Source organism: Oryza brachyantha, chromosome 2, assembly GCF_000231095.2.
Source record: "Oryza brachyantha chromosome 2, ObraRS2, whole genome shotgun sequence".
NCBI classification, from domain to species: Eukaryota; Viridiplantae; Streptophyta; class Magnoliopsida; order Poales; family Poaceae; genus Oryza; species Oryza brachyantha.
The window spans coordinates 25,925,821-25,950,682 of NC_023164.2; the positions used below are offsets into that span (position 1 = coordinate 25,925,821).

General features: G+C 41.2%; 4 protein-coding genes across 5 annotated transcripts; 2 read left to right on the forward strand and 2 right to left on the reverse strand.

Moving 5' to 3' along the window:
- Positions 1-491: 491 nt before the first annotated feature.
- Positions 492-3,106, reverse strand: LOC102702072 (transmembrane 9 superfamily member 11-like). Its single transcript, XM_015833959.2, has one exon. It carries the CDS (start codon positions 2,922-2,924, stop codon positions 945-947), a length of 1,980 nt encoding a protein of 659 aa, XP_015689445.2. The 5' UTR covers positions 2,925-3,106; the 3' UTR covers positions 492-944.
- Positions 3,107-7,976: 4,870 nt separating this feature from the next.
- Positions 7,977-9,636, forward strand: LOC102702352 (alpha-1,6-mannosyl-glycoprotein 2-beta-N-acetylglucosaminyltransferase). Its single transcript, XM_015833494.2, has one exon. The coding sequence runs from the start codon at positions 8,064-8,066 to the stop codon at positions 9,375-9,377; it is 1,314 nt and encodes a 437-aa protein (XP_015688980.1). The 5' UTR covers positions 7,977-8,063; the 3' UTR covers positions 9,378-9,636.
- Positions 9,637-14,091: 4,455 nt separating this feature from the next.
- LOC107303560 (E3 ubiquitin-protein ligase Iruka-like) lies at positions 14,092-15,721 on the forward strand. Its single transcript, XM_040520886.1, has 3 exons — positions 14,092-14,630; positions 14,738-14,865; positions 14,954-15,721. The coding sequence occupies exons 1-3, from the start codon at positions 14,445-14,447 to the stop codon at positions 15,333-15,335; spliced, it is 696 nt and encodes a 231-aa protein (XP_040376820.1). The 5' UTR covers positions 14,092-14,444; the 3' UTR covers positions 15,336-15,721.
- A 1,552-nt stretch (positions 15,722-17,273) lies between these two features.
- On the reverse strand, positions 17,274-23,202 carry LOC102702632. Of its 2 annotated transcripts, XM_006647996.3 has the most exons (6): positions 22,970-23,202; positions 21,384-22,316; positions 20,817-20,993; positions 19,918-20,057; positions 19,063-19,173; positions 17,274-17,924 (listed from the first exon to the last, which is right to left on the reverse strand). In XM_006647996.3, exons 1-6 carry the CDS (start codon positions 23,153-23,155, stop codon positions 17,879-17,881), a joined length of 1,593 nt encoding a protein of 530 aa, XP_006648059.2. In that variant the 5' UTR covers positions 23,156-23,202; the 3' UTR covers positions 17,274-17,878. The 2 variants fall into 2 exon arrangements, with proteins under 2 accessions (XP_006648059.2, XP_040377076.1); XM_040521142.1 differs by lacking the exon at positions 22,970-23,202 and having other exon boundaries at positions 21,408-22,916.
- Positions 23,203-24,862: the final 1,660 nt, after the last annotated feature.

Here is a 24,862-nt window from a genome sequence, read left to right on the forward strand (position 1 = left end):
CAAAGGAAGAACTGAAACCAGCAAAGATCAAACCATACACCAGCAAGGCATAACACAAGGTTCCAGGCTTTATAGCAATTGATTTCGGTTTCGGCATCACTTCACAATCTTTAAGTTGGGCAAAAAGTGGGTTTACTCGGCTTTTTAAAGCCGATGTTGCCTTACGAAAATTAGTTCAATTTAGTAATTGGCTTGCCAAGGCTGAAGAAAATGGTTGATCCAACTACAAATTATAAATGGAAAAGCAAGCTGGAATGAGACAGTTGCAACCACCAGGCAATGATTGTAAAAAAAGAAAAGGAGAAATAAAGCAACATAATCAATGGAATATTATGCTGAGATGTCAAATATCATAGCTGAATCATCTAATTTATAACATAGGGCCATATGTAAGCATCTACTACTTACCACTGTTGAAAGGCATGTTAAGTGTAGATGTCACTATGTCGGATGCAAAACATGAACATTATTAGTTATTACTACTCCTTACAGTACAAAATAAGGAGAGTTTCTTCCTTTAATAAAGCAGTTCTGGAACAAAGAAACATAGGTATACTCACTATATTTGTGTAGCAACTACATCAAACCATCACAATTCTGCCACCATGCCAAAAAAATTGATCTAACATTCTAAGGAAATGGCACCGAACACAAATTGCAACAGATAGCGGTACTAAGCTTACATCTTAAACATATAAATGGCAGCAGAAGGAGCAACTAAAATGATTCAAAATGTGAATAAACCAATTCATTCTAGTACATCGTGCAAGCTGCTAGCACATTCCTTCATAAAACCCATTGATCAATCCTAGTAAACCTTACAATAGTTATTCAGCCTTTGTATACCAAAAGATGACATGAGCTAAGATTTTGTGACTACAAACTTTTTGATGTCCACTATCCTCACCTCTCATTTGAGCAATACACTCTTCACAGGGAGGAACTTAATCTGCTTTCACGGACGAGAAAAGGTAGTGGACGAAGCAGAATGATGAAATGAACCCCACTGTTCCAGTAGCCAGCATAATAGCAATAACCATGAAGAGTGAGTAGCCGAGGTAGAGGGTCGCCGACACAGGTCCACTCAAGCTTTTAAGGTCAAAAACAAGATAGTTGATCGAGTACAGGAAAATGTAGATCGCAACAGATCCAGATGAGAAGAATGATTTCCACCACCATTTCCAATCCTCGACACAGAGGTGCATGTAGGTCAGAACAAGGGAAACCTCGGCGCAGACGATGACCAGGAGCAACAAGACGATGAAGAGGAACCCAAAGACATAGTACACGCGCCCCATCCATATGCTAGACATAATGAAGAATAGCTCGATGAACAGGGTACCAAAGGGCAGTGTGCCAGCCCCAAGAACGAGCAACCAGGATGGGTACTTCTGAGGAGGGATTTCACGAGGGATCTGGTTAGTGCGCACGGGGTACTCGATGTGCGGTGCCTTGGCACCGAGGAGTCCACCTACAAGAGTAAGTGGCACAGAGATACAGAACCAGAGCAGAATCAATATGACAAACAATGAGAAAGGGATGGCCCCGGTGCTTTGGCTTCCCCACAACAGGAAGTTCAGAGTGGTAAGGATCAGGAACGCAATGCCAGGGAAGAAGCAAGCTACCCTCCATGAAACAGCCATCCACCCTGTATGATCCCCGCACTTGATTGTCTTCCACACACGAACACCAGCATATCCTGCCAGAATTCCAAGAACCAGATAGAAGAACAGCATTCCTGTGATCAGGGTGCCGCGGGAAGCCGGGGACATGAACCCAAGTGCGGCAAACAGAATGGTCACCACTGCCATCCCAAGGATCTGAACACCATCCCCAACCATAACACAGAGCAGCATTGGGTTGCTTGGCGCGCGGAAAACATCGCTGACCACGAGCTTCCACCCAGACAGCTCCTCGTTCATCTGTGCCTGCGCTTCACTGTCAAGCTCCTCATACCTCGTCAGATCACGCCTCACGGTCCTCAGCAATATGACAAACACAATGCCCGCAAGGAAAGCGATCACCATGAGCGAGTTGAGGATGGAGAACCAGTGCACCTTGGCCCCCTCCATCTTGAGGTAGGCGTCCCACCTCGAGGGCCACTTGATATCGCTCTCCACGAACGAAACCTCGTAGGTGTACACGATCGGCTCATTCTCCTTGATGCTCATGGACACGGTGGTCGGATCGCACTTGATGCTTCTTGGGAATTTGCCATACATCTTGAGCGCCTTGACGTCGTCCGGGCTGTGCTTGATGCTGCAAGGCACGACCTCGAAGCCGACAACCATCCAGCCAGACGAGCCAGCGGCGCCGTCCTTGCCGCCGGAAGGGAAGCCGTCGGAGGCGTCGCCGGTGCCCATGACGCGGGCCACATTGGCCTCCTCGTACTTGTGGACGAGGACGGTGAACTGGAGGTGGTTGAAGACGTAGTAGTCGACGCCGACGCGGATGCCGACGGGGTAGCCGGTCCAGCGGAGGAAGTAGTCGTCCTTCTTGGTGTAGCGGATGGCGGGGAGGTTGTCGAGGATGAGGTTGACCTGGTACATCTCGTCGACGCGCTTCTTGAGGAGGGCGAAGGCGTCGGAGGCGAGCGGCGGGGAGCGGCAGAGGAAGACGTCGGACTCGTTGGTGTACATCTTGAAGCGGTAGGGCGAGTTCTCGATGCGGTCGCCCATGAGGAGCTCGCCGAGGTTCTCGGCGCTGTCCTTGACGCCCTCGAGCGGGGCGCAGAACGGGAGGCTGTAGTAGCTGTAGGGGATCTCGGTGTCGATGGAGGTGAGGGAGTTCACCTTCACGTTCAGCGGCTCGCCGGGGTTGTACTTGTGCGGGTAGCTCCCCGGCAGGTAGAACCCCTGCGCTCCCGTCGCGGAGAGCAACGCCGCCGCCGCGGCGACGACGACGAAGAAGAGGAGGCGGGCCATGGATCTGGATCTGAGGGCGGATCCGGCAGGTGAATGAGAAGGGGGGCTTTAGGGTTAGTGAGGGAGGCGGTTCTCCGGCGAGGGGGCTCGCCGGAGACGGGTGTCGGTGGCGGAGGAGCTAGATCTGGGGACGGGTGGGGAAATGGGGAATGGAGGGGAGAAGTGGGTTTATACGTCGCGATGCTCCTCTCGGTTTCGCCATGGACGAACGAAGGCTTTCCAATCATCTCTTCCTGATTACGGTCATAAATCAAAATTTAAATTTTTAATCTTAAATTTAATTTAAAGTTTGATTATATATTTTTATTTTCAGTGTTAGTTTTTTGATGGATAAAAATACACATATAAAAACTTATATATAAATTATTTTCATTTGGTTTGGATTCTTTGAAAAAAAAACACCCTTCGGTGTGTCGGTGTTGCGTCAAACCCGGTCCCCTACTTGCTCTTCCGTGCGATCAGTGCAAAACCAGTTGCTTTTTATTTTCTGTTCTGTTTTTTTTTTTTGGTTTGAAGCATGTTGGGAAGTGGTATCAGTTTTATATTTACTTTGGGTTTATACATTGTCAAGTGTCTTTTATGTTTCGCTAGCTAGATTTATATGAAAATATAGTATATTTCTTAATACAAAATAAGTGTTCCATTCGTTTAAATATAAGAATATGTGGAAATTATATTCTGCAACAATTCCTATGTTTCCTATCATATCAATGATTTCCTGGTCAATTAGGGTTTTAGAAAGAAAACCTAAACCATTCAAAATTCAAAATGCTGATCATTGGAGTAACTAAAATGCATCTTTTGACACGACCTTAATATTTACTAAATAAACTAAAAATATTTATATTTAGAACAAATAGAGTATAATTATTATGGCAGTAATACTTTTCAGATAGGTTGTTTTGGTTTATTACTATGCCAAAAACCCGTGCAATTTTAGGAGTACTTTTTTTTACTACATGCTAGTAATGTAACCATGGATTACAATAGATCCATAAAACTAACGATGGATTGCAAACGCCTGAAGAGAAGAAAAGAAATGATTTTCTTAGAGAAACGACTTGATTTTTTTTCCTGGTTTTTTAGCACGTTTGTTTTGGCGTTGCATAGGATGATGAGAGGACCGACGACTATGATTTTAAATAGAAGAGATACGTGTTATTGGCACAATAAAACACTAGAAAAATATTTGAAGTACAAGTTGAACCCTCACTTCTATTCTTGGTGTGAACATTTTTTGCCGATTGCATATGCTACCGTCCTTTTGTAACCCTGAGTTCACTTAAGATTAAAAATGCTGCTTCTACTTCTCAGATCTTGAACGTCTTTGTCGTGATTGAATGTGTCAGTTTGTTGCATAGTCAAGGTCTATGGTTTGCCCATGTTCCAATGGTCATTAGGCTGAAAACAATTGTATTACCGCCAATTGTTTTGCTTGACACACGAAGATGACTATTGACCAGTGGGCAAACGAAGCCTATACATGTTGTGGGTAGTTTAATTTATTTGTTGGTAAATGGGAAAGTAGTTCTTCCATTGTACTCCTTTTAGCTTTTTTTTTGAAAAAAGCAAAACAATATATTTACAAACGAAAAATAGATTATAAATAAAAGTTTCATATATGTGTTTTTAGTAATATAAAAGCAAAGATTAAAAATTATGCTACGATAAAACCCCCATACCAGCTCCAACTTTAATTTTGATAATTAAGTTTTGATTTATAACCATAATCAAAATTGAAAAGATAAGGCACATAAAAAGATAAAATCTAAAAAATGTCATTGACAAAATTTTAAGTCTAAAAAACGAATTTTTCTAAGAAATGTCATTATCGTTAGGGTTCCCTACATAGCTGCCGTTAAATACATCGTTCATACTATAGCAATTAACGGAAAAATATTGATAAGGACGATGATATTTTTTAGACAATTTCGTTTGTACGATGAGATTTTTACAGAACTCACACTTATCGATGATATTTCTTAAAATTAAGTGTTGTCAACAACATTTGTTATATTTTCCCCCATAAAAAGGTCAATACTTTAAATGTTTTTTTGGATTTATTTTCCGAAGTTAAAGGGACTAACTCCCATTGTTTTTCGGATTGCTAAGAAAATTGTCACGGTTTTTTAAGCAAAATTACGATTTTTCGGCAATCAGTTGCGCGCGGAGATTCGTGCTTGTAAAGAAGAATAAAAACGCAAAGCTATGGTCAAAACTTTGGTTACTCACATGCAATTTATATATAAGTTAGTACATTGTAACCACACTATAGTCATAGTATAGTGTAAATACACTATAACTACACTATAATTACGTTTGAAAGTTTTTAACCCAAAAAACAGTCGAATATTTTACACATAGTTTTTTGTTTGTTTGAACAGAAAAAAAAAGTTACACATTTATAATATCATGAAAACTTGCATGTAAGAAATTTGGTTATTTCCTTTTTATAAGACTATAGCATACGTAATGTAATCGATAATGCTCCGACAAGCTGTGAGTTTCCATTAGAATAAGTAACTATTTGCCACTCATATATAGGACATTTAATCAATATGTCTATGACATATGAGCATGACCCAGATGTTATAGACACGAGATGACAAATCTGTAAACTTGTTACTATGCTAATGGCAAAATATTAAATGTCTCGTTCTCATTGGTGCCTAACTTATTACTATGTCAATGGCAAAACGTTAAATACCCCGTTCGCATTGGTGCATTTTCTTAGCAGCAGCACGAGAAGTAACCGGCCACATGGCATTATAACCGAATTGTTGTGTAAAACGACCGACTCGGTCATTAATTCGGTTGTTAATCGGTGATGGTAGGAAAATGGCCAAGTATTTGTGATGTAGTCATTATTTTTTGCCTATGAACTATAACTTTATATCTGATTTTCTATTTAATCTTCCGCATAATCCGTATATTATAAAAATCCACCCATTCCTACCTAGTCTAGACTAGTACATTTTCTATTGCGATGTTTGACATTTATATCACAGGCAGCTAATTATGTTTATATTTGTGAGCTGTGACTATATTTACAATCATTTTATATTTTATTACAAATTTTATTTATGTTTTATCTATTAAAAGAATAAACTAAACTTATTACTATTCGGTGGGAATTGTAACCCTCATGCGCCACGATACTTTCTTTATGGTGGCTAAAATTAATAATAGTATCAAAACATATCCCTTTTGTATAATATTGGACCTCCAAAACAAATAGTAATTAATCTGAATGCATATACATATATTAATACAAATGCTAACTTTTCATATAATTCCAATTATTAATGATCCATATTTCCGTTTTCCACAAGACCACAACACTAGTTAGCGGTGAAACAAACGATGAAGTTATTCTATTATCTAAAAAAATGAAGTTATTCTGTAGATGATCCAGCCGCCATTCACCAATCATCAGCCCGTGTTTGCTGGATTTGCTGTAGGCCTGTTTTGTGTGTGATCCCACGTTTGTCACTATTCAAAAAACCACACTACTGCACTAGTACTGTGGAGTACAGATTACTGGAGTTGAAGGGTCGTTGATTGCCAGCATTTTTTTTTTTGTCAAAATAGCTGCAACAAGCCAACAAACTCTCACCCCCTTTTCACTTCCGTTTAGAGCAAGTTCAAGTAGTATATTCAACTTTTAGCTCCAATTTATATATAGTCAATCTAGTAACCAATACATACAACAGTTAGCTACAAAACATCAATACATGGTTTCACATGTCATATACATATTCTGTCTTGGATCCCGTGTTGTCTTGGATCCCGTGGGTAGCTGGCTACAAATTAATAGTCCACCTCTCTTCTCTCTCCCCTCTTATCTCTTTAAGATATGTTTATAGCTGGCTTATAGCATACTATTGTACCTGCTCTTATACTCATAAGGCAAGATTTAAATTTTAAATTTAAAGTTGATTTTAATTTTTTTCACTAAATTTTGTTTTTCAGTTTTAGCTTTTAAATCATAAAGAACACGTATATAAAAGTTTTATTTATAAATTATTATTTATTTATAAATATAAAGTTTGTTTTTTTTCTTAAAAACCCAATCAAATATGATGACATGTACAACACCGCATGCAGGTCCGGCGTCGCAGTCGCGCGAATAAGAAAAAAACGATGTGCTCACCGGCCGTCCCTCGTGGGAAAAACGATATATTTATAAATAAAAATAATTTAGAAATAAAATTTTATATACATACTTTTATTGATTTTAAAATCAAGTCTGAAAAATGACATTCAATAAAAACACTAAAATTATTAAAAATTTAAATTTCAGTTTATAAATTAGAAACAAAAAGACGAGAACCGTGACAACGCGTGGACGGCCCAATCGCAAACGAACGAAATGGGCTGCTATTATCCAGGCCCATGAACCGAAGACGAAGGCCCACGCGACGGCGGCGGCTCCGTTAATTGTCCAGTTTTGCGAACGCGATGCCGATGCTGCAGCTAAACTGATTCAAGGGAAGGCCAGGCGCGACGCCAACAAATGATTAGTTAGTTGGTTAATTACGACTCTAACCGTCTTGTTTGCACAACCTCTCTAGTCAAAGCAAGACTTGTGTAGTGGCGGAAATCGCCATCACGTCACTTTAGTAATTTCATTCACCGATCGGTCACTCCGATTTTGCCTATTACCCCCGGACTGGGACTGCACGGCAGGAAACGAAAGCAACTGATTTAACCAATTTTTTCCACGGTCAATTTTAAACTTAGAACTCATGTTACGTCGGATGTTTGTACACGTGTTATAAATAGTAAATATAGATTATTAATAAAACACATCTATAATCTTGTACTAATTCGTGAGACTAAAAACTTTAGCCTCTTGTCCCGAATAACCCCTTAGGTTCGTCTCAAAACGAATTCGAATTTCAAGTTCAGATAAAAATGAGTTTGAATTTGAAATCCAGGTAAAAAAAAGAGTTTGGATTTGAAGCAGAAAGAGAGGGCAAAGCAAAAGGTCACAGTAAAAACTAAAAAGGCGAAGAAGGCGAGGGAGGAAAAGTCTCTCTTCTTCGCCTTCGCCGGCCTAATCGAGAAGCAGGCAGCAGCACAACAACCGCGCGGCTCGAGATCCGCCGCCGACGAGGGTCTCGCCGCCGACGCACCATGGCCACCGGCAACTCCCACCACCGCGCTCGCCTACGCTCCCGCGCGGCGCCGCTCCTCCTAGTGGTCATGCTCGCCGTCCTCGCGCTGACCGGCCTCCTCCGAGCCAGCCGCCACGACTTCGTCCCGCCCGTGGCCCGCGCCGCTGCAGGAGGCGGCGGCAACGGCAACCACACCATCGCGCAGCGGAAGATCCTGCTCGACCCGGACTTCACCCCGCGGCTGCCGCGCCAGAGCGCGCTCTCCCTCTCGCTCTCGCAGCGGAACGCGCTGCCGCCGCGCAACGCCGACCGCTTCCCGCGCCTCCCCGAGGGCCACCTCAAGGTCGTGCTCTACGTCCACAACCGCCCGCGCTACCTCCGCCTCGTCGTCGACAGCCTCTCCCGCGTCGACGGCATCGGGGAGGCGCTGCTCATCGTCAGCCACGACGGCTACTTCCCCGAGATGGACAAGATCGTGCAGGCTATCACCTTCTGCCAGGTGAAGCAGATCTTCGCGCCCTACTCGCCGCACCTCTTCCCGGACGCCTTCCCCGGCGTCTCCTCCGGCGACTGCCAGGGCAAGGACAAGGCGACCGAGAAGCACTGCCATGGTGACCCCGACCAGTACGGCAACCATCGCTCGCCCAGAATTGTGTCGCTCAAGCACCACTGGTGGTGGATGATGAACACCGTGTGGGATGGGCTGGAGGAGACTAGGGACTTCGATGGCCACATCCTCTTCATCGAGGAGGACCATTACATCTTTCCCAATGCGTACCGGAATGCGCAGCTGCTTGTCGACTTGAAGCCAAGGAAGTGCCCCCAGTGCTATGCTATAAACTTGGCACCATCCGATGTCAAGGCGAAAGGCGAAGGTTGGGAGAGCTTGATCGCTGAGAAGATGGGTAACATTGGCTATGCATTCAACAGGACAGTGTGGAGGAAGATTCATGCCAAAGCTAAGCAATTTTGCACATTCGATGAGTACAATTGGGATATAACGATGTGGGCAACCGTGTATCCATCATTTGGATCTCCTGTTTACAGTCTGAGGGGACCTAGGAGGAGCGCTGCGCATTTTGGCAAGTGCGGCCTGCACCAAGGCCAAGGCGCGAGCAATGTCTGTGTGGATAATGGCGATGCGGCAGTACAATTAGATGCCATTGATAAGGTCCCTAACATCAAAGCTAACTGGCCAGTACACATCATTCAGAGGCAGGAGGGGTATCAGGCTGGCTTCAAAGGATGGGGTGGCTGGGGTGATAAGCGCGATCAGGAACTTTGTCTGAGTTTTGCATACATGCACCATTTTAAAGATCCGTCGTCTGCTTGATGGGGTACAGGCACACGAATTTCAGCATACTTGATGCCTTGTTGTATTGTTGTTCAATATCATTGATTCTTGCACACGGTTTGTGATATAAATAGCAGTCTTCCCTTTCCCAATTTTGTAGAATAGCTCTTTTCTCCCAGTTGAAAGACATTGCTGTTAGATTTGGATCAATATCCCAAACTGTATGACTTTAAGCAGTTAAGCTCACAGATGTGCATAAAGTTTACTCTTATAAGCACGAGTTAGCATTTATTTTCTACTTGAGGTCTTGCCATGTTTCATTAATGTTCAAGTGTGCTTACTCCCATATTCATCCTGCTACTATGGATAGAATTTACTATTTAAGCATATATATGCCATTTACTATGACAAAAACTGTATTGCATTTGTGTGAAGTGCTAATTTGTGTACATGTTTATTTTTTAAGTGTGCTTACTGGTTACCGACCAGTTCGTCTTACCCTTTGAAGTGCACTACAGTTTGAGAAAAATCTCAGCACTCCTGGCTTCTATTAACTATTCATATTATCCTTGTTGGTGATGATCATTGCCAGTTACTTTTATTCATTGGTAATTCCTTTACTTTCCATAGCCTAGGAATTTTTCATAGTGAAGCTTAGATGAATACAATGATGACCGGTTTACCACCATGAAACAGAATTGTTTTCTTTCCCTTCCTGTATTGCAGTTTGCTGTGAGTGGATCAGTGGATAGCAATATCAATTAGTTATTATTAGCATTTACTTATATCAACTTATGATGAAGATTAAACTTTAAGGGTTTTAGCATACTTATGATGCCATTAATTGCTGTGACTAGATAGAAATAGTAAAATAAAAGGAAGGCTATGAAGCTTGAGCACTCAATGAAGGTAAGGTAGGCTACTAATCAGGAAAGAACTCATTCCTGTAGTAAATCATCACGTATAAACAGAAGAAGAAAAGAAACATTTTTTAAGCTCTATTGACTAGCCTGATCATGTATTCTTAATTGGGTTAGATCAGCCCAGTGGTCTTTGGATAGGATGGGAACATCGAACATGTTCTCACAAAAATAAGCTGACTATTAGTTTTAAAAAGGATAGACTGATGCAACTTTGGCTGGCTGGGCCAAGCCTATTTTGGGCTTGCTCCCCAGAGCCTGATCATCCCCACCCACCAGGTGGTTACTACATATATGCCTGGTCTTTACAGCATTTATTTTACTCTAAAGTGGAATAAACATTTATTTTGTTCTAAAGTGGAATAAAAATCTGCTGATTATTTGATGTCTTAAGAACTAAACTGATCTATACAAAATTCTGATGATGGATCTTATTATCTAAAAATCAATCTTGTGCATACATATTGCTTCCAGCATACCATCATTGATGGTGGTTTACCAATTCTACGGTTCTATTGCTTTGGTGTTACTTAACCTTTACAGATATGCAGAACTGCTTGCACAAGATGAAGGGCACGAATCCAATGTAAGTTTATTAGCTTTGGTATACTATTCCTCTACTCTTGTGCTTAGCGCCAGAAAGAAAATGCCAAACAAACCAAGAGTACAGATAAATAAATAGAGGTGCTATCTTTGGTTGTGGATAGACAAGTGCAAAATATGAAAATTGCAGGTGACTGGCTCAGAGTCTGCCTTTATTTTACCTAGTTTTTCTGTTTGTCTTTTTTCATGAAATATGCAGTTCTATTGGTGGCGTCATCCTTTGTTTCCATTAGGCTCCATCAAGTAGGAAACATGCAAGTTTGAACATCAGTTGAACAAGGGAAACAGCACATTCTGCAAGCACCTTGATTCTGACAAGATCCGTGTATCCCATCAAGGTGAATAGTGCTCCTGATTTTACAGCTGAAAGAAATTCAGTTATGTCACCTTCACGATAGATCAACTATGTCGCAATGCCTGGCCCCCAACATCAGGCCAACCGTGTTTGCATCCACTTGCGGTATAATTAAAGGTACTGTATATATTTCTGTGAAATGGTGGATTTCTTGTTTAAATTATTAGATGCTATAACAACATACTAAATCTGGAGTGACCAGTGATCCAACATCACATTGCTACTGGGTAGCATGAAGACAAGGAAATAGCTTGCCAAGAGATAATCGCTGCTACAGAAAAGGTGAAGCGAAAGGTAGTTGATCTGATGATGTACATGAATCCAACTGTGGTGAGCGTTCCTATCTGATCAGGCTTTGAATATGGCGCATTTGCTTTCACATTCTGGCGGTGTACTAAAGGGGAATAAACATTTCGAAAGGATATACACATCTTGCCTTGTAAAGATCACTTGGCAAACCAAACATATGCATGGATATTGAATTCCATATCCGACCAAACAAGAGCACTTGGGTATCTGGAACACCTAACATTAACCGTATCCTATTTAGCCTCGACCCAGCTGCTCCAATATTAAATCATCACCTAAAGAAGTCTCCATCAGACCTGAGACCTTTGTCTCTTGTTTTTTTTTTTTCTTGAAGGTTCAGTTTACGTTTACAGTGCATAAATTTACAGAAAGCTTCTCCAAAAAGAATCTTGCATTGGATTCAGCTTCAACAGTATGATATCTGGCAAAAGCAATTAGGTTAATGACCTACTCTTGTTTAAAAAGGATTTGAGATGCCAGAAGGATGGCAATTACAGGATCAGGAATTCAGGATCGCACTGCAAATGGTGAAAGGAGAGCAACAGCAACAGCAACAGGGCAATCGTGTGCATTCTCTAGCATCACATCACACAGTCTTAATCACCAATGCTCTCTTTGGATCCCAATCACATTTGCCCACTCACTCAAGACAGATGCCGATAAAAAGGCAAACTTTCTCCAACTTAAATTCCAGGTTCTGGTATGAACCCAAGTTTTTCTTTTTCCCCCTCCTATCCATGTTTCTGTAACTACTTAGAATTGGGTGGTTTGTCGTGTAAGATTTTTGATCACGTATTTTTGTTTTCGCAGTGTTTGTCATCATGTGTCATCTGTCATGTCGATGAATGGTGCTGGCTTATGCGGCTAATACAACGAGGTAACAGGTCGGCCATTTGGTGTGCGTGGGCGCCACAAATAATGCAGGATGGCAGCCACGGCAAGGATGCTCCAAAGTGGCTGGTCCCTGTCTTGTTCGCCATGAACCTGTGAAATGAAATGCATGGGAGGAAAGCTCTGCTGACAGAAACTGTACGCAAAGCATATAGTGGAGGATCAAAAGCTATTGAGGGTCATTTTTCCTTCTTTGCACCAGGTCAAACCTTGTTTCTTTCGTGCACATTTGCCAGATTTTGGTCCACCCTCGTCTTTTCGTTTTTGTTTATACTTATAATCCAAAATTTGAATTTTTAACTTTAAATTTGGAGTTGATTTTAGGGTTTTCTTGTTGCAGTTTATTTTTTAGTTTTTTTAGATCGCAAAGAATATGTATGTATAAATTTTATTCATAAATTATTTTTTTATAAGTATGCCACAATGATCCCCTTCATTTATGGAAAAAGAAATGGGAGTACGAAGTGACATATTTCTCCGCCGGATTAACTGGGTCATTTTTTTCTCTTGCATGGAAGGTACATTGAGACGGCTCTGGTATCGTCTCAAACTTGGTCAAAAAATGTACTATAAATAAACATTTAAAAGTGTACCAAAAATGGTGAGTAAGGAACGCCATATTTCTTCTGCGGGTTAATGGTTTGCTTTTGCTTCTTTGTTCTATTCCGATAACCATGGATGGTACGTCGAGACAGCTATGTTAGACTGAAACTTAGTCTAGAAATGTACCAGTAATAAACATTTTTAAATAGTACAGACAGTTAAAGATGCACAAACAAACATGAGAAGAGCGTTTCTATTGACTTTTTTTTAATCATTTTACTTTTTGATTTTACAACTGAACTACACCATAATTTATTTGCCAAACTCTTTTAAACCCTCAAAGTGATATACTACCTCCATCCCTAAATATTTGATGCCGTTGACTTTTTACATATGTTTGACTATTCGTTTTATTTAAATTCTTTGGTAACATGTGTAAAGTTATATATATCCATAAAAGTATATATAATAATAAATCAAATGATATAAAATTAATAATTATGTAAATTTTTTTAATAAGACGAGCAGTCAAATGTGTATAAATAAATCAACGGCGTCAAACATTTAGGGATGGAGGGAACGGAGGGAGTACTTTTTTATGTCATACAAATAGATTAGTGTATGATATATCTATGTCATAACATACCAGATCAAATTTAACTTTTACGAGTGGTAACGAACAAACAAATTATGACTCAATATGTTTAGAGTAAGCAAAATTTAATTTGTTTGTCTTTAGGACATGTATGTTTGTGTAATACTATATCACATATTAATCTATCATGATAATTTTTCTAGATTTATTTCTATATCTAAAATTTTTAGAGTAGACTACCATCTACCACGATAAAACAATGATGTCACACCAATTTTCTATGGCGTGACAATGTTATCTGCCCAAGTTTGATGGAGTCCATGGCTAAAATATCTAGATATGGAAACAAATTTTGGAGTTTCATTTAAAATTAAAAAAATAAAATGGTTAGAAAATAACTATTTCCCACACAAATCTGTCACGTCAAGTTGGGTCATAATAAAAGGTAAATTTGGTAGGAATTCATCTCACGTGGGACCACAGGAATCACATAGACACAACCTGATATCATAATCCATCGGCAGCTAAGTATGTATAGATAGAGGGGAGGCAGCTGAGCAACTGCCATGGCCACGACACAGAGCATGAACACGATGAGCTCTCCTCCATCTCCCTCTCTTTTATTTAGATTTTAGACACAAACTTAATTAGTAGCTTCTCCTCTAGCTAATTCCCTCCAAATTATGGTTGGTAGGAGATGGATGAGTTCTTGATCCTTTTAATTATTGCTCCAAATGGAAGGTTTCCACATACACCAAAGAAATTATATTTAGCTTCTGAATCTTGCAGTGGTAACTTGCAGCAGTTTAGGTAGGTAGCAGGTAGCTAGGCAGGTGGTGTGCTGTTGTTGCTTCGATCTGCCGGCGGCGATCGCGTGCGTAGGTTGATGCATGGTGCTCATGGCCGGGATGATTCCTGGAGTGGAGTGCGCGCGGCGGCGGCGGCTCGGCCGCCAGGGCGGGTCGTCGTCGTCGGCGGCCGGGGAGGCGGCGAGCGGGACGCGGCGGCCGTCCCTGTGCCTGTACGCCGGCGGCCACGACCGCGCCCTTCTTGGCTCCTCCTCCTCCTCCTCAAAGGTAAGCATCACCATCGCGGCTCGCGGAGATGATCTCGTCGGAAATCCAATGCGTGTCCATGGTGAGGTTGGGTTGAATTGGATTGGATTCTCTCGGTGCATTTGCAGCAGAGGAGCGGCGGCTGCGAGGAGGCGGCGGCGCGGGCGCGGCACGGGTGGACGCTGGACAGCAACGCGCGGGAGGCGAAGGAGAGGCTGGACCAGAAGCTGCGGGCCGCCGCCGCCGTCGTCAAGAGGTGGCCATGGCTAGCTAACTAAGCTGCTAATCTCGCCGGAGTTCGTACTAACCCGACCGCTAATTAACCACGGTGCACGAATCTACAGGCCTAACAGCGCGGGGAAATTACCGCAGGCGGGAACGAGCGGCGGCGCCGGCGGCGGCGGTGATGGCGAGCAGCCGGGTTCTACTACTACTACGGCGGCGGCGAGCGCGCCGCAGCGGGAGGTGTACACGAGGAAGGGAGGAGGCTGGCCGCGGCGGCGGCTGCGGTGGTTCAGGCTGGGGTGGAGAGCGGCGGCACCGGAGGAGGAGGAGGAGGAGGAGTGCGCGGTGTGCCTGGAGGAGCTTCGGGCCGGCGAGGCGGTGGCGCACCTCCCCTGCGCGCACCGCTTCCACTGGGGCTGCGCCGTGCCGTGGGTCCAGGCCGCCTCCCGCTGCCCCGTCTGCCGCGCCGCCGTCCACCTCAACCTCACCGGCGGCAACTAAACTCGCTGCTAGCTCCGGTTAGCCGTAGGCCATAGCTCCGATCGCTTGCATGCATGGCTGGCCTCAGTGCGCAGTACTGTCTGCACTATCTCATCGTCATGAGGAGTGACCTCCAAATTTGATTGCATCGATTCTTGGTCTCACATCTTTTCATAAAACTGACCAAACTCATGTATCTCCATATAATTTTAGCGAGCGGAAAAAGAAAAAACTTTACAGTGTCCCTTATTAATAGAAATGTAATATTGGCAAGTAAATAGATAAATGATATTAAAGCAAAACTTTCTAAATTCTTGGACCGAAAATGGGTAAGTACAACGGAGAGTAGTATTATATGTTGCTGGCCCTGTGTCTCCGACTAGAAGTATTTTTTAGATGTTTAGGGAGATAATAAGATATGCATATATTTAATCCATCTTAATAGTTTATTTCAGAAAAATATTTGATAACTATTTAGATAATAGGTAAGAGGTAATTTATCATATCGAGTATTCAGAATACTTCTCTAACCAACAACACAAACACACTTGCAAAATTGTTCAGTGCTTACTCTGTCCCAATATAATTATATATTTACACTGTAGAGTTAAATTAGTTTTAAAATAACTTAAATGGTCCTTATTAAAAAATAAGTCAAACTACAAATAATTTGTAAATAAAAATTTTATATCATATTTTTAGCAATCTAAAAGCCTAGGCTGAAAAATAAACTCCGAAAAAGAAATCTCCAAATCAGCCTCAAATTTAGTGTTGAAGATTTAAATTTTGGCTATAAGCATAAGCGAAAAAAAGAAAGTGAAAGATGGTATGGAATGAAAGGTAGGTAGGGGTAAAATATATACTTACTCCATTCCAAAATAAGATTATTTTTCAGTTTTTGATACAATGTTTGACTCTTCATCTTATTTAAAATTATTTTTATGATTAATATTTTTATTGTTATTAGATGATAAAACACAAATAATACTTTACACATAACTAATTTTTGAATATTTCTATAATTTTTTTAAATAAGATGATGGTCAGACGCTGGGCACATAAATCAAAAATGAAGTTTTTAGAGACTGATGTAGCATAGATTTGAATATGAGGTGATTAATATCACAAATAATACTCCACGTATAGATTCTTTGTAAAATACATTAAACTTTAATAATACAATTATTACAGAGTAGAGAGTGAGATGGTAAGAACTATGGGTATGTCCTAATGTCCAGAACTCTCAGATGTTTTGATTGACCCTGAAATTACATCACTCGTACCACTAGAGCAGTAGCAGCAGCTAGCCACTACTCCCTCCTGAACCACCAATAGGATCGTTTACGTTCAGCGTACGAGATCAGGACTTCCCGTCAATTCTGAACATCGGATCTTGTTTTTTTCAGTTTTTATATAATGTTTAATTCTTTATCTGGTTTTAAAATTTTACAATTAATATTTTTTATTATTAAATGATAAAATATAAATAATACTTTACGCATGACTATTTTTTAAAAAGAATATATCAAATAAGACGAATGGTCAAAAGCTAGATACATAAACCAAAAAATAAAATCTTTTTGTGACGGAGGAAATATGTAAATGTGATCCAAACTGTTGTCACATATTATTTGCTTGTCAATATTTGATCCTGGAATACGACTAGCCATTAAAACCGTACTGAGCCGACAATCTAAGCGGAAAAACACCAGACCCTCCTTGGGCCCGATTAGAATAAAAGACCACAGGGTGATTGTTTTGTTTTTAATAAAACAAGTTCAACGACATATTTAAAAAAAATTATAAATAAAAAATATATATTCTCATTGATTTAAAAGTCAATGTTAAAAAATAAAATTCGGTAAAAAAAATCCTAAAATCAACTTTAAGTTTAAGGTTGAAATTTAAATTTTGACTTATAAGTATAATCATCATCAGAAAGAAAAAATGAGGGTGAAAAGATAAAAATACTTGATCCTAGAGGGAAGGAAAGGAAAGGATGTACGACTCCAGTCGGTAAGTAGTAGATCTACCTGGGTCTTCCCAACTCCCTCCTCTTTGGTTTCAGTTAGGTTCCGTTTCGCCTTGGTTTTGGGAGTGTCGAGGGGTTGAGAGCTAGTAATTAGTGTGGCCCAAACTTGGTAGATATCACCGCAGAGGGGTCGGAGCTTGGAACGACACCCAATCGTATTGCTGTTCTCTCCCGAAATAATGCTGACCTCATCGGATCAGAGTACGATGCCATCAGGTCAGAGAGAAAGGGGTCTGCACTGCACTGCACTGCACTGCACTGAATGGAGAAATTTCTTCATGTAGCAGAAGAGGATTAACTGGGGGGATCTACATATATATACAAGTTGGCTGGCAGACCTGACTACTACAAAAGGTATATACATGTCTGGGTGTATGATTCAGGTTAAATATAAGGAATCGACGCGTGGAGCCGGTAGAAATCGGTTGGTTCTCTTCTTCGGCAAGGTCAATCAAGCAAAGGGCTGGATGACGAACTCAACTGCTTCCTCCGTTGAGCAGCAACGAATCAGGGCGATGCTGTTGAAAGGTCTTCAGGCGACACCTTCGCACACGTCCCCACGGCACAACGGGCACACCCTGGAACATTAGTTAGTATCGGCAAAGCGTCAGTGGTGTTATTGTTAAGCAGTCCTGCCTGCGATATGCAACTGAGACGATATGCAACTGAGGAAAAAAAATCTCCCTCCATCCCAACATAAAAAAAAAAAAGAAGCTAGGACTGTATTAGAAGTAATATGAATCTAGGCAGAATCTAGGATATGCCTAATATGATAGATCCTCTGTTTCATATTATAAGATATTTTGATTTTTTTAAGTCAAACTTCATTAAGTTTGGCCAACTTTATAGAAAAACATATCAAACATTTTCACATAAAACAAATATACTCTAAAAATATATTCAATGTTTTTATAATGAACTAATTTAGTGTTATAGATGTTGCTATATTTTCCTATAAAATTGGTCCAACTTTGAGGTTCGTTTGGTTGGAGGGAGTTTTTAGAAGGAAATGGGAGTTAAGAAGGATGGGGGCTATTAAACCTTTTGTTTGGTTAGGGGATATGGTAATTTTAGAGTGATGGGGATGGGGAATTGAGGTCTTGAGGAACAAACTCCCTGCATTTCATTTAATAATAACTGGGGAGGGGGTAGGACTTAGAAGGGAATTCCTATCGTTATATAGTCTTAGCTGTCCATTATCACATAATATCTAGTCCCACATAAACTCCCCAACAATTCTTACCCTTCTTACCAAACAAAAAATTGAGACTAAAAATAAAATTCCCATCTAAATCTCGCCATTAATTTCCTCTGCTGAACTCCCAATCCACTCACCCAATTTGCCAAACTGGGCTTGAGAAATTTGACTTTAGAAAAAAAGTAAAAACACGTCTTAACGAAGGGAGCAAGTTTTTTTATTTTGAGAAGTAGTAGCTAAGACGGGAATTTTACTATTTGTTTGAACATTTCTATTTTTACATTTGAAAATTAAACCCTCACAAAACTTATTTCCAGATCTGAACCTTTTTGACCACATCAGCCCGTCCAGCGTAGCCAAATAATACTACGATGCCATGAGCAATTGGTGTGATAGTCTTCTGCCACGCCAGCCAGACTATCGTGGTCAAAAGGTTTAGATTTGGAAATGAGTTTCAATAGAGTATTTTTAAAAATAAAAAGAAAAAGAAAAACTAAGATAGCATGTTTGTTGCCCACCTGTGTACTTCTTTGAGCCACTTGTCAACACACTGCAAGTGAAACTCGTGTTTGCACGGGAGGCTTCTTATCTGATCTCCATCCTCATATTCAGTTAAGCAGATGTGACACCTGAAAAGATGAGAACAATGACAACATTTCAGCATCTAAAGTTTCAAGACTCTTAAATAAGGAAAAAAGGCCAGAGAAAATAAATAATCAGCAGAATTACCCTCTGCTTGATTGGTTAAAATGAAATATAAGAATCAGAATGTTTAATGTCTGGGTGCTAAGCAGAACCGCTATATTGGACCAAAATAAAAACAGAGGGCAACAGACATCTTATCAAGCCTGGAGGAGTAAAACTAACAATATATCAACCACACAATTGATTGTCACTGAACCATTTAAACTTCCAATAGTTTATGACATTGTTAAACTCATTATACACGTATCCAGGTGCCATCATGGTATGCCGTCCAATAACTGTGTCAATTTCCAGTAAGAATAACAAATAACTTGTTATCTAGTAGAATTTTTAACACTGGTTTTCAGCTTCTAGGATAACTCGTTACAATAGATATAATATAATGAAGGCAGAATTAGCCACTAAATGCAGTCATGGTCCACAATGGTAGACACCTTGGCCCTTGGCCCAATAATGCCCATGACAAAATGCTTCCTTGATAAGATCCCTAAAATGACTATAAAAACCATATTAAAAGGCTGCAAGGCAAATGAAATAATAGGGAATTTTGTCCATGATCTGAATTTTGAAAGCAGGGAACTTGACTTTCTTCAACGATACTCTCATAATTATTTTTGGCCCTAGGTGAAAATGGGGAAATTATAAAATTTGAATGGTAAGAATCTCACTGTTCCATGTCATCACTGCATTGGGCTGTCTGCTTTTTGTAGCTCTTACATGGTAATGAATTAACCACAGATTCTGGAGCCTGGGCAGAGACCATGGAAAGCGAAAGTGATGCAGGTTGCCGGTGAATTTCATCCAACACCTGGAAAAAATTACAAAGTCAAGTAAGAAATAGCTAGACAGAAGGGGTATGTAAATCCAACAGCAATCAGTAAAGTTGATCTCTCCCTAGTATACCTCTCCTAATTTAATTAATTCCCTCCATGCATTTAATAACAAGCATGGAAATCTAGAGTTTGATTCCTGCTTTTGTCGTGGTGTCTTGGCCTCACAATATAGCCATGAAACACTCCCTTCACAATATTGCTGTCCTGATTGTACCACATCTATGACACAACTGTATTATGTTGTTGCCAGGTGATGCAGATTTAGACATGTTGATACAACCGTATTCAGCATCAAATTAAAACAAGAAAATACTTGGGTTCACACAACCTAATTTAATGCTTTGAAATTTGAATATAAGTGGTGTATTGTGGTAGACCATAACATTGCTAGATTGAAGGATGGAACTGGAGGACAATGAACTGTCAAAAGTATAGTGGCTAAGGAACTTCATCATATAGATAGTTTAAGTTGTATCACTAATTCTTTATAATGGCAGCTAAGGAATTCGTCATATAGTTGGAATGCTGTGAATTATTCGATAAATAAGACCTGAATAAACAGAACAACAAAAACAATGATTTGGGCTCGGTAAGCCTTTTAACACCCACAAAAAATAAGAAAGAGAAGATGAAGACAGTCAAACAATAAGTCAGCACGCAGAAGAAACAGGGTATCATCAGAATGCTGATACAAAAGGAGCTACATGTTCAGAAAGATAAGGGAAAGAACAAACCTCAAATAATGCCTCGGTTAACATCACAATTCTTGATATACTTGCGCGGGCACTAGATTCTTCAGCAATCAAGAAGGAATCACAGGTGCATCTGCCAATTTGGTGGATCCCCAGAGGACAAGCAACAGTACTTTGGTCAGCGCCGCTATCAAAAACAGCACGCCGATGCTCCCTAATCTGTAACAGAAAACAATACCAAGTTAATGACATGTTTGCATAAGAGAACAAGCGGCAGATAATGCTGACACTAGACTGTAATGGCAATTTCAGCACATCCATGAACCAGGAGTAAGAAAACATCAGACAATGCGAAATTGCATGAGACGGGATATGCAGACAAGAGAAAGTATTTTACTTCACATAATTCTAATATACTGAAAATCAAATAGGAGAGGAAGTTATTATTGTTGCAGATTACTACTAACATTACGTTAGATTGTTAGGTAGCAGTTTGAACCAGTGCAACCCTATGTTTAACATTTCATGACCACCTTTGGTTATTGTGACACCAACAGCATTATTCTAAATGCACAACTGTGGCACAAACACAGTAGGCATGGCAATTACCCGAGATCTTGAATACTGGCTTACTCTGATTGAACCATGGCGTCTCCGATGAAAGAACCGTGCCTCCTCAATCTCATCTGCAAAAAGTTCATCACCAAGGTCTATCCATCTGCTGTAAAATCCCAGATCATCAGTATCAGAATCTAAATAGCCTCTTGAACTACGTCTGGAAAATGCGTCCCACAAAACCCTTCTATGGCTCCTCCTTGTGTCAGCGTTGCTTGAATCTCTAACGTGCACTGCACCATCATTTGAGAAAATGCTCATCATGTCATCATGTAATGTATTTCCACCAATCTGGCCTTGTGCCCCACTAAATATGGGAACATCTGCTCTGCTAGGGACTGTATCTGGAACCGATTCTCCAATTGTAGATGATGCAGTTGAAGTAGCAGGCAATACAGATGTTAAGCTAGATTGAGAAGTATCTGATCTTACACTTGATACAATAGTTGTGTATGAAGTGCCATGAGGAGCAATCTCTCTGTCCTCCAAGTCAGTCATGATCCTTTCAGATGGCATCTGTGAGGAGGAGAAATCAGATTCAGAAACGGAGCCACCAACTTCTGGAATGCAAACTATGTCAGTCTCAGCATTGTTCACTGCAGGTTCTAGAACATCTCGTCCAATATGACTGGTTCCTTCTCTAGCAGTTCTCTCAGCATAAGCAATTTCATTACTGAAACTTCCCCTAGGCATGACTTCCTTTCCTGATGAACCCTGACGAACACTTGTTTCAGCAATTTCAGTTCGCAGGGAATCTTCCTTGTTTTCGTGACTGTTTAAGTGATTAAATCTGAGATGATGACTTATGGTGCTTGAAGAAGGATGTACTCTTGGATCTGATTCACTGGAAACGCGGATATCCTTAGCAGCCACAGAAGCCCGAAAGTCCATCCCTGCAACCGCTCGAACTGCTTGCCAAGATTCCACCTACAGGTAGTAGTACCTTTTTGGAATCAGAAAACCAACCAGCAACCAAAGGCAGAAGAGTAATGCAATATTCTGCTCCACTAAAATTATGAAACCAGTGGCAATCAAGTATACCCAATGTTAAACGATTGGTAAAATTAGCAAGTGTTTTTTTTTTCAACTCTTCACTCAGATAGAACCAGCCATTTTAATGCAGAACTATAACTTCGGTGACCCGTTCAACCTACATTAAATTCCATTACGGAGGCTGCAAAATTGCAAGTATTCACTATGCAAGTAGACTATCAACTATTCATGTCTGCGTGCTACAGATATGTAAGCAAGGACCACAAAATTTTCAGTCAAGCCATACCTATCATCATCGAACAAGCCACGTTTCAAATAATGGGAATTAAAACCTCGCAAAGTTCATCCACCTTCCGATTCACAGTCACATGATTTTTCCTAACCCAAAATTTTGCCCCAAAACCACCATCCCAAACACACCCTGGGTGCCGGAACCACAACCCCATCCCACCACAAATCCACCCACTCCCTCGCACAGAGGCCAATCCACGCCGCCCCACAAGCAGCCGACTCCGAACGGCCACACGCCCACACCCTCACCACGTCCTCCGCCATCTCAACCCAACCCATGGCCCAGTACCTACTACCTCGTGAGCGCGCGAGGACGAGGAGGAGGAGGCGGCGGTCGCCGCGAGGCCCCCGCGGTCGCCGCCGGTGGCGCCCGCCCCGGAGGATCCGCCGCCGAAGCACCCGGCCAACCCGAGGCCGCGCGCTGCCGGCCTCCTCCGCGTCCGCGGCGGCGCATCGGTGGCGCGGCTGCTCCCGGCGCCCATCTCGCCCGCGCTTTCCTGGCTTCCCTTTTCTCTCTCCTCTGGTCGGAGAGAGAGTAGTGTGTGTGAGAGAGAGAGAGAGAGAGAGAGATGGGAGGAGAGAGAGAGAAGTATAGCGAGGGAACTCGCTCGGAAAGTGCCGTGGATGTGGGGTTTGTGTCGCTTTATATTTGCACGCGTTAATAAATTCGCTTTTAATTCTCTCTAATCTTGGGGCTTATATTAGCAGCGGATGGATTATATGATCATCATGGTGACGTGACAAAATAGATTATCTAATTTTTATTATTAATTAATGGTATATACAATAGAACTACCAAGTTAAAAATATATTATAGAAAATTGAGATGATGAAAAATCTATATTGAAACTATTTACAAAATATGTACCATTTAGCTGTTTGGAGAGCCTGCGCGTAAAAAGAAAAAATGTTGAGAATAAGGGCCTAATTGCTTGTGGGATAATAAGAAGATTTTGATGGTTTATCTTTTGTCATGCCAAAGCATTGACTTTTTCCCAGTTGAGTTGAGTCAAGTAACAAATGATGGAGTTTTATGGCAAAAAATGTGACACTACCGTCATTAGATACCGTGTACTCAACCTGAATTCCCCCCCCCCCCTTTTTTTGATCCAAGTTAGTAATGCTAACTGTAATGTTCTTTCTAGTACCATACATTTTACTGATATTTGTGGAAAGGTTTTCATACGAAATTCCTGTGTCCAAAAGAAATCGTAAAAGTTGGACCATGAGAAAGGTCTTTTTACTGGAATTTTATTGGAAAAAATATATATGGGCGTTTGCAAGTTGCAACCGTAGCATGTACGCCCATGCAGCCTCCACCCAATAACAGGTGCACATATCGCACACCATTTTATGCGTGCAAGCAACATGGATCATGGTTCATCGACACGTTGCTTAATTATTTGTAGTAGCAGGTAGGCTGGCATCGAATTCATCCCATTTTCTTCGGTACAATTGAGATTGCTACCTTGTTCAGGGCTCCTTTCAAATACATTAGTTTCACAGAAAATATGTCATTTTAATTTCTCCGATGTTCACGTGAAATTACACCAAAAACGAATAGCCATGCCTGCATTTCACACATTCCGAGAAACGTCTAGGGGTCTCTCAGCTAGCTCCACAAGATGATGGACTAACCGGTCTGGATTCGAAGCCTCACTTATACCAATTTAATTTTCCTAATATCCATGTTTTCTTTTCACACATTCCTATTAAGATGGACCTGTCTGCTTTGAAAAATCTGGAAAAAAGAAAGAGGAAAAAAAAATCAGCATTTGAAACAAGCCTGCAAAGTGCAAAGGAGTTCTCAGCTTTGCAATGGATTCCACTGGTCGGCTGCCTCCGTCAGTCCTGTAAAAGCCCAGCATCATTTTGTTCACGACTCCTTTTCTGCATTTCCAGCACGAATCTTGACGACTTCCCATGGCCCGGCCAGCTTGTTTTGCCCTACATAACTCACCACACTAACAACAGCACCTAATCACTCATCATTTGGTGCAACAACGCCAGAACATGCACACCTTCTCTTTTGGCACGGTTTGGCTGCTTCTCATGATTTAAAGCTGTGTCATGAATTACTCGATATGATATGATATCTTCAGTTCAGGCAGGAAGTACCACTACTGAACTCGGGAGGATTCAGAGTTTCAGACAAACAACAGAAGAAAAGGTAGTTAACCATGATTTGC

Excerpts from the sequence above, each read along its gene's own strand:
- LOC102702072 (XM_015833959.2), bottom strand. The coding sequence starts at position 2,924 with ATGGCCCGCCTCCTCTTCTTCGTCGTCGTCGCCGCGGCGGCGGCGTTG.
- LOC102702352 (XM_015833494.2), top strand. The coding sequence starts at position 8,064 with ATGGCCACCGGCAACTCCCACCACCGCGCTCGCCTACGCTCCCGCGCG.
- LOC107303560 (XM_040520886.1), top strand. The coding sequence starts at position 14,445 with ATGGTGCTCATGGCCGGGATGATTCCTGGAGTGGAGTGCGCGCGGCGG. Across the intron at positions 14,631-14,737 it reads CCTCCTCCTCCTCCTCAAAG|CAGAGGAGCGGCGGCTGCGA; the intron begins GTAAGCATCACC and ends GTGCATTTGCAG. Across the intron at positions 14,866-14,953 it reads GCCGCCGCCGTCGTCAAGAG|GCCTAACAGCGCGGGGAAAT; the intron begins GTGGCCATGGCT and ends ACGAATCTACAG.
- LOC102702632 (XM_006647996.3), bottom strand. The coding sequence starts at position 23,155 with ATGGGCGCCGGGAGCAGCCGCGCCACCGATGCGCCGCCGCGGACGCGG. Across the intron at positions 22,317-22,969 it reads CGTCCTCGCGCGCTCACGAG|GTGGAATCTTGGCAAGCAGT; the intron begins GTAGTAGGTACT and ends TACTACCTGTAG. Across the intron at positions 20,058-20,816 it reads TAACCGAGGCATTATTTGAG|GTGTTGGATGAAATTCACCG; the intron begins GTTTGTTCTTTC and ends AATTTTTTCCAG.